We start from the raw sequence: 15,530 nt of genomic DNA on the forward strand, positions 1-15,530 counted from the left end.
TACTCAAAATTCTCCAAGCCTGGCTTCAACAGTACGTGAACAGAGAACTTCTAAATGTTCATGCTGGATTTAGAAAAGGCAGAGGTACCAGAGTCAAATTGCCAACATCCATTGGATCATAGAAAAACAGGAGAATTCCAGGAAAACATCTACTTCTGCTTTATTGACTACGCCAAAGCCTTTGACTGTCTAGATCACAACAAACTGTGGAAAATTCTTCAAGAGATGGGAATACCAGATCACATTACCTGCCTCCAGAGAAGTCCGTATGCAGGTCAAGAAGCAACCATTAAAACTGGATGTAGAACAACGAACTGGTTCCAAATTGGGAAAGGAATACATCCAGGCTTTATATTGTCACACTCTTTATTTAAGATATAAGCAGAATACATCATGCAAATTGCCAGACTGGATGAAGCACAAGCTGGAATCAAGATCGCCAGGAGAAATATCAATAACCTCAGGTATGCAGATGACACCACCCTTATGGCAGAAAGGAACAAGGAACTAAAGTGCCTCTTGATGAAAGTGAAAGAGGAAAGTGAAAAGCTGGCTTAAAACTCAACATTCAAAAAACTAATATCATGGCATCTGATCCCATCACTTCATGGCAAATAGATGGTGAAACAATGGAAACAGTGACCGACTTTATATTCTTGGACTCCAAAATCACTGCAGATGATGACTGCAGCTGTGAAATTAAAAGATGCTTGCTCCTTGAGAGAAAAGAAATGACTATCCTAGACAGCATATTAAAAACCAGAGATATTACTTTGCCTACAAAGGTCTATCTAGTCAAAGGTATGGTTTTTCCAGCAGTCATGTATGGATGTGAGAACTGGAGTATAAAAAAAGCTGAGCACCAAATAATTGATGCTTTTGAACTGTGGTGTTGGAGGAGACTCTTGAGAGTCCCTTGGACTGCAAGTATATCCAAGCAGTCCATCCTAAAGGAAATCAGTCCTGAATATTCTTTGGATGGAGTGATGCTAAAGATGAAGCTCCAACACTTTGGCCACCTGATGCGAAGAACGTACTCATTGGAAAAGACCCTGATGCTGGGAAAGATTGAGAGCAGGAGGAGAAGGGGATGACAGAGGATGAGATGGTTGGATGGCATTACTGACTCAATGGACATGAGTTTGAGTAAACTCTGGGAGTTTGTGATGAATAGGGAAGCCTGGCATGCTGCAGTCCATGGGGTAGCAAAGAGTCAGACATGATTGAATGACTGAACTGAACTGAAGGACAATTTTGCCTCCCTGTTGGCTCAGATGATAAAGAATTTGACTGCAATGTGGGAGAATTTGATCTCTAGGTCAGGATCATCCTCTGGAGAAGGGCATGGCAACCCACTCCAGCATTCTTGAGAATCCCACGGACAGAGTAGCCCTGTGGGCTATAGTCCATGGGGCCGCAAAGAGGCAGACACATTTGAGCAACTCTCACTCACTCACTCAACTCAAGTACAGTTTTATTTCCTTCTGTTCATAATCTGTATACATTTTGCTGTATTGCTTTTAATAAGGCTTGGTCCTTTCTTGGCCAAGATCTCCAGTGACTGAAGTGAAGTATTAATTGCTCAGTTGTGTATGACTCTTTGGGACCCCATGCCCTCCAGAATCCTATGTCTGTGGAATTCTCCAGGCAAGAATATTGGAGTGGGTAGCCATTTCCTTCTGCAGGGAATCTTCCTGACAAGGATTGAACCCAGGTCTCCTGCATTGCTGACTGTAAGTGGTAATATTTTGCATCATTGTCACAGTCCCGGTTTCAAAGGGGAAGCATTAAAACAATCTTTTTTATATTCAGGAAGATGTTACATCTTACTCAAGATGTTGCTAGATTTGATTTGCTAATTATTTGCTTAGGGGATTAAGTCTAAGTTCATGAATAAGAAAATAGTATAATTGTTTAATACTGTCCTTGTCAGGTTTTGTTTTTAAGGGTTTGCTAGGAGAAGGCAATGGCACCCCACTCCAGTACTCTTGCCTGGAAAATCCCATGGATGGAGGAGCCTGGCAGGCTGCAGTCCATGGGGTCGCTGAGGGTCAGACATGACTGAGCGACTTCACTTTCACTTTTCACTTTCATGCAATGGAGAAGGAAATGGCAACCCACTCCAGTGTTATTGCCTGGAGAATCCCAGGGACGGGGGAGCCTGGTGGGCTTCCGTCTATGGGGTTGCACAGAGTCGGACACGACTGAAGCGATGCAGCAGCAGCAGCAGCATATTTAAAGGTAACTTGGGAGTATTTCTTCTTTCTCTACTATCTGGAAGAGTTTGCAAAAGGCTAAGATTATTGATGGCATCTAGCTAAAGTTTTCCAGTTTTGTTTTTTGTTTGTTTTGGAAAGGTTTTTAATTACAAATTAAATTTCCTCAATAAGACTCTTTAGATATTCTATTTATTCCTGTGTCCATTTTGGTTATTTCTAGTTTTATAAGATTATGTCCATTTCATCAAAATTTTGTACTTTTTTGGAACAGAGACTTTCTTAGTATTCTTTTGTTTCCTATGCTGTACTGTGCTTAATTCTTCACTTCTGTCTGACTCTGTGCAACCCCATGGACTGTAGCCCACCAGGCCCCTTTGTCCATGGGGAGTCTCCAGTTGCAAATGCCAGAGTGGGTTGCCATGCCCTCCTCCAGGGGATCTTCCTAACTCAGGGATCAAACCCAGGTCTCCTGCATTGCAGGCAGAGTCTTAACCATCTGAGCCACCAGGGAAGCCCAAGAATACTGCAGTGGGTAGCCTATCCTTCTCCAGGAGTACTTCCCAACGCAGGAATCAAACCGGAGTCTCCTGCATTGCAGGCGGATTCTTTATCAGCTGAGTTACCAGGGAAGCCTATTTTGTTTCCTATAAGTCTATAGAATATGTTGTTTAGTTGCTCAGTCGTGTCTGACTGTTTTGTAACCCCATGGACTTCAGCCTGCCGGGCTTCTATGTCCATGGGATTTTGCAGGCAAGAATACTGGAGTGGGATGCCATTTCCTACTCCAGGGAATCTTTCTGATCCAGGGATAGAACCCATGTCTCCTGCAAGTCTCCTGCATTGCAGGCAGATTCTTTATTGCTTAGCCACTGGGGATATGTAGTGGTCTCCTTTTTCATTCCTGGTATTTATTTGTGCCTTCTCTTTTTTTCCTCTTGAACATGATACATTTCATCCATCACCGTACAGTTACACATTTCACCCATTTTGCCCTCCTTTTCTCTGTTGTCTGTACCTGCTTGTTTGTTTTGGTTTGGTTTGTTCACTTATTTGGATGTTTTTGTTTGTTTTTTATATTCTGCATATAAGCTAAATCATATGATATTTGTCTTTTCTCCATGTGACTTATTTCTCTTAGGATAATACCCTCAAGGTCTTCCATGTTGTCACAAATGGCAAGATTTCTTTCTTTTTTTGTGATTGAGTAGTATGCTTTCAAACCAGTCAATCCTAAAGGAAATCAACCCTGAATATTCTTTGGAAGGACTGGTAATGAAGCTGAAGTTCCAGTACTTTGGCCACCTAATGCAAGGAACCAACTCATTAGAACAGGTCCTGATGTTGGGAAAGATTGAGGGCAAGAGGAAAAGGGGGTGATAGAGGATGAGATGGTTAGATGGCATCACTAACTCAGTGGACATGAGTTTGAGCAAACTCAGGGAGATAGTCGCTTCAGGACAGGGAAGCCTGGCGTGCTGCAGTTCATGTTGCAAAGAGTCAGATATGACTTAGTGACTGAACAACAGCAACAAGTATTCATTCTATATACCACATCTCTTTATGCATTCATTCCTTGATGGAATCTTCAATTGTGTGGCTATTATAAATAGTGGTGCAGTGAACACAAGGGTGCGTATATCTTTTCAAATTAGTGTTTTCACATAACTTGGGTTAATACCCCAAAGTGGACTAGCTGGTCATATCCTAGTCCTCTTAATTTTTTGAGGTGTCTCCCTACTGTTTTCCATAGTGGCTGCACTAATTTACATTCCCACTAACAGTGCTCAGGGTTCTCTTTTCTCCACATTCTCTCAACACCTGTTATTTCATCTTTTATTTTTTTGTATATGTAATAACCATCATCATGGTCATTAGGTAAAATCTCATGGTGTTAATTTTTTCATTTCCATAATACTTAGTAATGTTGAACACTTTTTCATGTATGTGCCTATTGGTCATCTGTATATCTTCTTCAGAAAAATGTGTACTGCTGTCCACCTGAAACTAATGCAACATTATAAATCAATTATACCCTAATAAGAATTTAAAAAAGAATGTAACAAGACGACAGCACCCCCCAAAGAAGTCTATTCAGCCCTTCGGACCATTTTTAAAAATTATGGTTGATTTACAATGTTGTATTAATTTCTGCTGTACATCAAAATGATTCAGTTAACATGTACATACATATATATTATTTTTTTATTCTTTTCCATTATAGCTTATCACAGAATATTGAATATAGTTCCTTGTGCTATACAGTAGGACTTGTTGTTTATCCCCTTTGCCCATTTTTATTTGAGTATTTGGTTGTATTGCTGTTGACATGTATGAGTTCTTTATATATTTGGATATTAACCTCATATTGAATATATGATTTGCAAATACCTTCTCCTATTGGGTAGGTTGTCTTTTTGTTTTGTTGATGGTTTCCTTTGCTGTACAGATTATGTAATTATGTATCAGATCAGATCAGTCACTCAGTCATGTCCAACTCTTTGCGACCCCATGAATAGCAGCACGCCAGGCCTCCCTGTCCATCACCAACCCCCAGAGTTCACTCAGACTCACATCCATCGAGGCAGTGATGCCATCCAGCCATCTCATCCTCTGTCATCCCCTTCTCCTCCTGCCCCCAATCCCTCCCAGCATCAGAGTCTTTTCCAATGAGTCAACTCTTTGCATGAGGTGGCCAAGTACTGGAGTTTCAGCTTTAGCATCATTCCTTCCAAAGAAATCCCAGGGCTGATCTCCTTCAGAATGGACTGCTTGGATCTCCTTGCAGTCCAAAGGACTCTCAAGAGCCTTCTCCAACACCACAGTTCAAAAGCATCAATTCTTCTGTGCTCAGCCTTCTTCACAGTCCAACTCTCACATCCATACATGTCCACAGGAAAAACATAGCCTTGACTAGACGAACCTTTGTTGGCAAAGTAATGTCTCTGCTTTTCAATATGCTATCTAGGTTGGTTATAACTTTCCTTCCAAGGAGTAAACATCTTTTAATTTCATGGCTGTAGTCACCATCTGTAGTGATTTTGGAGCCCAGAAAAATACAGTCTGACACTGTTTCCACTGTTTCCCATCTATTTCCCATGAAGTGGTGGGACTAGATGCCATGATCTTCATTTTCTGAATGCTGAGCTTTAAGCCAACTTTTTCACTCTCCACTTTCACTTTCATCAAGAGGCTTTTGAGTTCCTCTTCACTTTCTGCCATAAGGGTGGTGTCATCTGCATATCTGAGGTTATTGATATTTCTCCCGGAAATCTTGATTCCAGCTTGTGTTTCTTCCAGTCCAGCGTTTCTCATGATGTACTCTGCATAGAAGTTAAATAAGCAGGGTGACAATATACAGCCTTGATGTACTCCTTTTCCTATTTGGAACCAGTCTGTTGTTCCATGTCCAGTTCTAACTGTTGCTTCCTGACCTGCATACAAATTTCTCAAGAGGCAGGTCAGGTGGTCTGGTATTCCCATCTCTTTCAGAATTTTCCACAGTTTCTTGTGATCCACACAGTCAAAGGCTTTGGCATAGTCAAGAAAGCAGAAATAGATGTTTTTCTGGAACTCTCTTGCTTTTTCCATAATCCAGCCGATGTTGGCAATTTGATCTCTGGTTCCTCTGCCTTTTCTAAAACCAGCTTGAACCTCAGGAAGTTCATGGTTCACATATTGCTGAAGCCTGGCTTGGAGAATTTTGAGCATTACTTTACTAGCATGTGAGATGAGTGCAATTGTGTGGTAGTTTGAGCATTCTTTGGCACTGCCTTTCTTTGGGATTGGAATGAAAGCTGACCTTTTCCAGTCCTGTGGCCACTGCTGAGTTTTCCAAATTTGCTGGCATATTGAGTGCAGCACTTTCACAGCATCATCTTTCAGGATTTGGAATAGCTCAACTGGAATTCTATCACCTCCACTAGCTTTGTTGGTAGTGATGCTTTCTAAGGCCCACTTGACTTCACATTCCAGGATGTCTGGCTCTAGGTCAGTGATCACACCATCGTGATTATCTGGGTCATGAAGATCTTTTTTGTACAGTTCTTCTGTGTATTCTTGCCACCTCTTCTTAATGTCTTCTGCTTCTGTTAGGTCCATACCATTTCTGTCTTTTATTGAGCCCATCTTTGCATGAAATGTTCCTTTGGTATCTCTGATTTTCTTGAAGAGATCCCTAGTCTTTCTCATTCTGTTGTTTTCCTCTATTTCTTTGCATTGGTCACTGAAGAAGGCTTTCTTATCTCTTCTTGCTATTCTTTGGAACTCTGCATTCTGATGTTTATATCTTTCCTTTTCTCCCTTGCTTTTCTCTTCCCTTCTTTTCACAGCTATTTGTAAAGCCTCCCCAGACAGCCATTATGTATACATGAACTTTCAACATGTCCACAGATGAATTACAGTTGAATACAAAGGTAAATTTTTTTTAATTTTATTTTATTTTTAAACTTTAAAATATTGTATTAGTTTTGCCAAATATCGAAATGAATTTGCCACAGGTATACCCACGTTCCCCATTTTTAAATCCATACTTTCCTATATACCAGAAACAAATCTGAAAAAAAAAAGTTTACTTAAAAATAGCATTCACTAGAGCATAAAATATAAAATATCTAGAATAAATGTAACAAATGACATGCACAGCCTCTATTAAGAAAACTATGAATATTTCTGAGAGAATTTGAGAAGTGCTATATTGATAAATGATGTTAATACCTTAAAAGGCTAAATTTTGTAAAATTCTCTCCAAAATGTTCTGTAAATTGAATGCAGTCACAAAATCTCAACAGGTCTCTTTGTGGAGCTTGACAAGCTAATTCTTCTTTTTTTTATTATTATTTTTTTTTAATGTTAAATTATTTAACTTTACAATATTGTATTGGTTTTGCCATATATCAAAATGAATCCGCCACAGGTATACCTGTGTTCCTCATCCTGAACCTTCCTCCCTCCTCCCTCCCCATACCATCCCTCTGGGTTGTCCCAGTGCACCAGCCCCAAGCATCCAGTATCGTGCATCGAACCTGGACTGGTGATTCATTTCATATATGATATTATACTTATTTAAATGCCATTCTCCCAATTCATCCCACCCTCTCCCTTTCCCACAGAGTCCAAAAGACTGTTCTATACATCAGTGTCTCTTTTGCTGTCTTGTATACAGGGTTATTGTTAGCATCTTTCTAAATTCCATATATATGCGTTAGTATACTGTATTGGTGTTTTTCTTTCTGGCTTACTTCACTCTGTATAATAGGCTCCAGTTTCATCCACCTCATTAGAACTGATTCAAATATATTCTTTTTAATGGCTGAGTAATACTCCATTGTGTATATGTACCACAGCTTTCTTATCCATTCATCTGCTGATGGACATCTAGGTTGCTTCCATGTCCTGGCTATTATAAACAGTGCTGCGATGAACATTGGGGTACATGTGTCTCTTTCAATTCTGGTTTCCTTAGTGTGTATGCCCAGCAGTGGGATTGCTAGATCATAAGGCAGTTCTATTTCCAGTCTTTTAAGGAATCTCCACACTGTTCTCCATAGTGGCTGTACTAGTTTGCATTCCCACCAATAGTGTAAGAGGGCTCCCTTTTCTCCACACCCTCTCCAGCATTTATTGGACAAGCTAATTCTAAAATGTATGTGATGTATGCATGCAGCAGAATATAATTCAGCCTTTAAAAAAGAAGGAAAACTGCCATATTTGACAGCATGGATGAACCTGGAGAGCATTATTATGCTAAGTACTAAAGAGGTCACAGATGAATACTGCATGATTCCACTTGTATAAGACATCTGTAAAAGCTACCTTCATAGAAGCAGAGAGGGTGATTGGTAGGGACTTGAGGGGAGATGGAGAGCTGCTTTTCAGTGGGTGTGAAGATTTAGTCATGCAAGATGAGGAAGTGCTAGAGATCTGCTGCCATCATAATGCCTGCAGTTTACTGCATTGTACACTTTGTTGTTGGACTCTGTGCCACCGTGGACTGTAGCCTACCAGGCTCCTCTGTATGGGATTTCCCAGGCAGGAATACTGGAGTGGGTTGCCATTTCCTTCTCCAGGGGATCTTGTACACTGAAAAATTTGTTAAAGGATAGACAATCATGTTAAATGTTCCTTTCACAATAAAACCAATACAATGAAATAAAACTGATATTAATGAAAATTGTTCCTTTATTTAGGCGCGTACTGCTTCGTGTTGATCCACCACTCGGCCCCTGGTGAAAGGACTGCTCACTACCTAGTACCTTCTTCTACTCCTCACCCTCTAGCTTTCCAACAGGACATTCTGAACGGTCGTTCCTTCCAACCACGACAGCTACAACCACCGTTTCCCTTTAGTTTGACAGAGAAGCGAGAGCTAGAGAGAGAAGGGAGGTTTATGATCTCTAATAATTAATGAAAACAATAAAAATGGAATATTTTGCATTGAAGATAATAATGGCTATTTATGAGTGAGAAGATTATAAGTGATTTTTTCATTTTTCATTTTTTCATTGGTGTTGTATGATTTTTTACAATAACGTATTTGACCAAAAAGAGCAAATAAGAAGTCCTAGTTTTTGTAGGCGAAAAGATAATGATTTTATTTTGGTCGTATTAAATGGGATAGTGAAGTTATCTTCTCCGGTAACTCTTGTACATCCCTAGTATTGATGCCTGTCAGGGTATATAAGAAATCTGAAACTCTGCTGTGCTAAACAATAGACTAAATAGGGAACAAAAATCAATATAAAGAATGTTTATAATCTACATCAGAACTACTCTAAAACCTTTCTCTGATCTTTCTGTGGTCTGATTATTTTAATTAGCCATTAAGTGCTTAGATTAGCATACATATTTTTATTTCTAGGTAATGGAAATATACAAACAAGTTCACGGAGAACTTCTAGAAGCCATAGACAATCTTGAAAAAGCCAAACTCAGAGTTAAACAAAACAGAGTAGAAATGGAAAGGGATATTCGTGATGATGAAATAAGCATGGCTGCCTACAAGTAAGTATTTTCCACAAATGTTTTTTATGGCATTTAAAATGAAAATATTAATTAAAAATGTGATATATATTCCTGTATAAGAAATTCAGATAAAGAGAAAGGAAATTATCCAAATTTCCACATCTGTCTTATTACCAAGTTAATATATAAATTAAAATACATGTCTTTTACATATGTTAAACTACGTGTGTATGAATTCCTAAAGCAGTATTTTTCTCTGTCATTTTAAAGCTCTTCATACATATTGCCAAATTGCCTATGGATATGCTATAATAATATATATCCCTGCTAACAATGTAAAAGAGTTACTATTTGAAAAGTATTCCAGAATGGGATAGTATAAGAATAAATTATATAGCCTTGTGTTAATTATAAACATAGCATCTCATTAATTAACTCATATTTATTTGCTTTCTAATAGCCTGGAATATTTTAAATGAACATAGATTAATTATATTTTGTGTATTATTGACTTTTTATTACATTCCTAATGTATTTGAATTTTACGACATCCATCTAGTTCTTAGTTTGGTTTAAAATTATTTATGTTTCTGTGTGATATAAAAGTCTTTATTTATTCAAACTTACAAATCATTTAGTATAGAAAAAGTCACATTCATTATGGAGCTAGAGTCAAATAAATGTTAGTAAAATAAAGAACAAATATTTATACATTATCCTGTGATCTGGATAACATGCATTTATTAAGATGTTTATATTTTCTCATATCTGATGTCTGTTTCAATATATGCTTACTTGTGTATCTTTTGCTATTTTGTTCATTGTTTTGGGATTGTTTTCATAGATTTTTTTGTCCCTTTATTCTTACCTTGTTCTCTTATAATTGATGACTATCTTTAGTGTTATGTTTGGATTTCTTTTTGCTTTTTTATGTTTCTAACCATCATAAATTTTGGTTTGTGGTTTCCCTGGGCATTTTCTATAGCCATCTATATCTTTATACTTGACTCTTAAAAGTTGCTGATCCCTTACTTCCAAATGCTTGTAAAGAAATCTGCATATGCTCTCCCACCTCACAGTTACTGTTTTTGGTATCATATTTTCCATCTAATTATTTTGTATGTTCCTTAGCTATTGATTGTGAATGTATTTTGTTATACTGCTTTTAACATTTCTAGTAACTTGTGTGTAGATGATTTCTACCTTTACTGTATGATTGCACTTAATGGGAAATAGATGGGGAAACAGTGTCAGACTTTATTTTTGGGGGGGCTCCAAAATCACTGCAGATGGTGACTGCAGCCATGAAATTAAAAGACGCTTACTCCTTGGAAGAAAAGTTATGACCAACCTAGATAACATATTCAAAAGCAGAGACATTACTTTGCCAACAAAGTTTCATCTAGTCAAGGCTATGGTTTTTCCTGTGGTCATGTATGGATGTGAGAAGTGTGAATAAGGCTGAGCTCCGAAGAATTGATGCTTTTGAATTGTGGTGTTGGAGAGGACTCTTGAGAGTCCCTTGGACTGCAAGGAGATCCAACTAGTCCATTCTGAAGGAGATCATCCCTGGGATTTCTTTGGAAGGAATGATGCTAAAGCTGAAACTCCAGTACTTGGCCACCTCATGCGAAGAGTTGACTCATTGGAAAAGACTCTGATGCTGGGAGGGATTGGGGGCAGGAAGAGAAGGGGACGACAGAGGATGAGATGGCTGGATGGCATCACTGACTTGATGGATGTGAGTCTGGGTGAACTCAGGGAGTTGGTGATGGACAGGGAGGCCTGGCGTGCTGCGATTCATGGGGTCACAAAGTCGGACACGACTGAGCTACTGAACTGAACTGAATTCCCTTTTTCATTTTGTAATTTTTATGTATTTAATTGTGGCCTTTTCTTTTTTGCTTAGAAAAGTTACTTTTACATTTCTTTCAAGGCTGGTTTGTGATACTGAACTCTTTTAGGCTTGGTTTTCTATCTGTTCATCCAATCTGAATGAGAGCCTTGCTCAGTATTTTTTATTGTAGTTTTTTCTTTCATCACTTTAAATATATCATGCCACTCCTTCTGGCCTGTGAAGTTTCTATTGAAAAGTCACCTGATAGCCTTATGGGAGTTGCCTTATATGTTATTTGTTGCTTTTCCCTTGTTGCTTTTTAATATTTTCTCTATATGGGCTTCCTAGATGGCTCAGTGGTAAAGAATTCCCTTGACAATGCAGGAGGCATGGGATCGATCTCTGGGTTGTGGAGATCTCCTGGAGAAGGAAATGACAACCTACTCAAGTATTCTTGCCTGTAAAAATTCCATGGACAGAGGAGCCTGGCAAACTATAGCCCATGGGGTCATAAAAGAATCAGACATAATTTAGTGATTAAATAACAACTTGATCTTAAATTTTTACAGTTTTAATTACAGTGTGTCTCGGTGTGTTTCTTTTTGAGTTAATCCTGTTTGGTACTTTCTTTGATTCCTGGAGTTGGATGTCTGTTTCGTTTTTCATGGTTGGGAGGTTTTCAGCTATTATTTATTCAAATATGTTCTTAGCATCTTTCTCTTTTCTCCTTCCAGAACACCTATAATGTGAATATTAGTGCACTTGGTATTGTTTCAGAGGTCTATAAAATTGTTCTCATTTCTTCTCATTCTTTTTTTCTTTTTTCTGTTCACCGCCAGTGATTTCCACTCCTTTGTATTCTAGCTCACTGACCCACACCTCTGTATCATTTAGACATTTATTGATTCATTCTGGTATATTTTGCATTTCCATTTATGTATTTTTCATCTCAGTTTGGTTGTGCTTTAGATTTTCTCTCTTTTCAAAACTTCTAACTTCTTGCTCTGTATATCCATTCTTCTTCCAAGTTTTTTGACCATCTTTACAGTCACTACTTTTAACTCCTTCTGAGATAGATTGCCTAGCTCCACTTCACTTAGTTCTTCAATTGGGATTTTATCTTGTTCCATGTTTGGAATATATTCTTCTGTCTCCTCATTTTCCCTAAATTGCTGTTTGTTTGTTTTTCTGTGTATCTGGTAGGTTGGTTACATTTCCTGACTTTGTAGAAGTGACCTTTTGTGTATGTCTTATGCATCCCAGTAGCACACTCCCCTCTCATCACCCAAACTAAGTGCTCTAGGGGATTTCCCTATGAAGGGTGGGTCCTTCTGCTGTGGTGGGCTGCTTGTTTTGGGCACTCTGATAAGCTTTTTTGGGCCCCTCTCTGATGGGTTGGCAAGTTCTGCCTTGTGTGGAGGGTGATGACTGCTAGTTGCTGAGACTGGGTCATGAGGTCACTGACTATGGAAACTCAGGGATTCCTGGGGCTAGTGCATGTTCACTGGTGGGCAGAATCACAGTCCAAAAGTTGTTCTCTGGTTGTTGCCTGCCCACAGGTGGGTGGAGCCAGGTCTTGGGCTTAGTTCCAGCCTACCAATGGGCAGAGCTAGATTGTGGAGTCTGGTTGCAGGATCCAGGGATCACAGAGCTGGTGTTAGATCACTGGTGGAAGCAGTGGTGACTGACACAGTTGAGCATGGGGCCTAGGGTATCCTCAAGCTTGTGTTGGTCTCCTAATAGGCAGGGCCAGGGTCCAGTTGGTTCCAGGACAAGTTTTGGGCTGCTGATGGGCAGGCTAGGTCTACATGATGCTGGGTCTTGACTTGCTTGAGTCTGATGTCTACTCTGTGGTGAATGAGGCTGGTCCAGAGGCTAGAGCAGGCTCCTTGGAGGGCAGGACCAGGGCCCTGGGGATTCTGGGACTTGTGTCTGTCCACTAGTGTTAGAGTTGGGTCCTAGGCCTTCTGGAAGGCAGAGCCATTTCCAGAGGTGGCTGAGGGCTCAGGGGTCTTAGGCGGCTATCTCCTGATGGATGAAACTGTGTCCCTGACCAGTTAGATGATTGTCCTGAACTGTCTCAGGATTCCACAATGGTAGTTGCTAGTACCAGTGTCCACATGGTAGATGGAGCTCTCCAAATTGCTGCCATCCCTGTCTTTGCTCCTAGGGTGGGCTGCAGTTGCCTCCTGCTCCTCTGTGAGTCTCTCTAAGATTAGCATGTAGGTCTGGCCTAGGATCCTTTCAAATTACTGTTTATGCCCTGGATCCCACAGTGTGTGAGGTTTTGTGTGTGCCATTTAAGAGTGAAATCTGCATTTCTCTCAATTCTCTGGGACTCCCAAAGGTCAGCCCCCTCAGCCTTCCAAGCCAAATGCTCTGGGAAGTTCGTCTTCCTGGTGCAGGACTCCCAGGCTGAGGAGGTTGATGGGGGGCTCAGACCTGTTATTCTTTTAGGAGAATCTCTGAAATGTAATTATGCTCCAGTTTGTGGGACAGCCTCCCAGGAGTCTGATAACTGACTCTATCACTAGACTGCTCCTTCTACTCATCTCAGTGTGATTCCTTCTTTATGTCTCTAGTTGTAGAAGAAACTTTTTGGTAGGTCGGTCTTTTGCACTGATGGTCGTTCTGTAGATAGCTGTGATTTCGGTATGCTCACAAGAGGAGGTAACTCAGGGTCTTTCTACTCCATCATCCTGTCCTCTCTCAAAACATATTATATAATGAATGCAATCATTTTCATAACTCACCTGATTTGTTATATTTGCACTGTCATTCAGTTACATATGTTTTCCAATTTTCCGCTGATCTAGGAAAGCCATGTGCTGTGCTAAGTTGCTTCAGTCATGTCCAACTCTGTGCGACCCTATGGACTGCAGCCCACCAGGCTTCTGTGTCCATGGGATTCTGAAGGCAAGAGTACTGGTGTGGGTTGCCATGCCCTTCTCCAGGGGATCTTCCCCTCCTAGAGATGTTTTCTGATTTGCCACCAATATAGTAAAGCCTCAGCTGAGACAACTGGGGAGATTTGACTCTACCCTGTTTCTCCAGTCTGTTAGAAATATTCTCAGGATAATGGGAGAGGAGTAAGAGCAAGCAAGCACACTCAGACATGAACTTTGTAAGTCTCCGATTGCATCCTTTTTTGGTAACATTCAAATCACTACAGCAAGTCAAATGACTAAGGTCAAAGTCAGTTAGACAAACCTACAAAGTTATATGGCCAAGAAGTGGAGGCAGGAACTTCATTTGAGACTGTAATGCTCTCAATTTTCTATACTCTTTTTCTTAATTTACATATCTTGAAGCTGTTGATTATGTTTCTGTATCTCTCTCTTATTTTAATCATTTATCTATTTCTGTCTCTGTACATATACACTATACGTATAGTCAACATTTCATTAATCTGTTTGGCACAAACAGATGTTAGTGCATATTAATTACAAATGAAACATTCTACATCTTGTAACATTTTCTAAAATTTTTGCTTCTCAGTTTTGGATATAAAAATTAGCTGATGATGTTTATAGATAATATTTAAATAGGACCCAAAGGCATATTTTTATTAATTCCTTTACTTAATATTATTTATTGCACCATATAACTTACTTGTTAATTTTCTTCTCATTTAATCATATTTTCTAAAAATTCTGTTATAAGCATTAGTGAGTCGTAAATGATTTACTAAGTAAAATGTTAAAGATATGTTTAATTTCCCTTCACTATTTTTTTAGTTTGTTGAGAATGAGTAGACGTATAGAAACACAATTATATGTGCTATCAAATGCATAGATTTATGATTTTTATCTACATGTATATGTATATTCATTTATGTCACCATGCCTCAGGTTAAGATATAAAAAGTTTCCAGCATATAGAATTTTTTTTTTAATTTTCCTTCTCAGTTCATACTTTTCCCTGAAAGAGGTAAGTACCATTCTGACTTCTATCACCATGGTTAGTTTGGTCTGTTCTTGAATTCTGTATAAATGAAAAAAAGCATATATTCTTTTGTGTCTTGATTGCTCTACTTTATAGTAATTCTTTAAAGGTAAAATGATTCTTCCCATTTTATTCTTCTAAATTTATTTCTGATTTAGCAAATATGAGAATAATGAAATCTGAAGTATCAGTGGGGGCAACTTTTGCACTGAAAAATTCTTGAAAGGCTGAGGAGTCGATCACATTAGTTTTTAAGTAATAGAGATAACTAAGATAATATACTTAGTTCCTGCATTTCACGGGGCAGGGTGACTGCTCATTTCTTGCTCAGTCAAAATCTATAGTTTATTATCTGCACTGGGAAATGGATAATATTGAGAGAAGAAAAATTAACTTCAAATGAAGCAAATTGAACCACACATGTATGTTTTAAATGCTGAGACTCCTAACCACTCATTATTGATCTGGAAGATCAATAGAATTCTGATAGGAAACTTGTACTCTCCAGGTTTGAAAGGGTAAAGAAGAATCTTCTTGCTCATTTGTTTGTTGCTTTAATTTTGATTTCT

At 39.0% G+C, this 15,530-nt stretch overlaps 1 protein-coding gene across 1 annotated transcript in view; it reads left to right on the forward strand.

The window, feature by feature from the left end:
* The window catches only part of CCDC178 (coiled-coil domain containing 178), a 384,374-nt gene that overhangs the window by 58,418 nt on the left and 310,426 nt on the right, over window positions 1-15,530 (forward strand). Inside the window, exon 8 of the mRNA XM_027525955.1 lies at window positions 9,076-9,218. Within this exon, the coding sequence (XP_027381756.1) occupies window positions 9,076-9,218 (143 nt within the window). The remainder of the gene's footprint in view (window positions 1-9,075; window positions 9,219-15,530) is intronic.

This window comes from Bos indicus x Bos taurus, chromosome 24 (genome assembly GCF_003369695.1).
Source record: "Bos indicus x Bos taurus breed Angus x Brahman F1 hybrid chromosome 24, Bos_hybrid_MaternalHap_v2.0, whole genome shotgun sequence".
Lineage (NCBI taxonomy): Eukaryota > Metazoa > Chordata > Mammalia > Artiodactyla > Bovidae > Bos > Bos indicus x Bos taurus.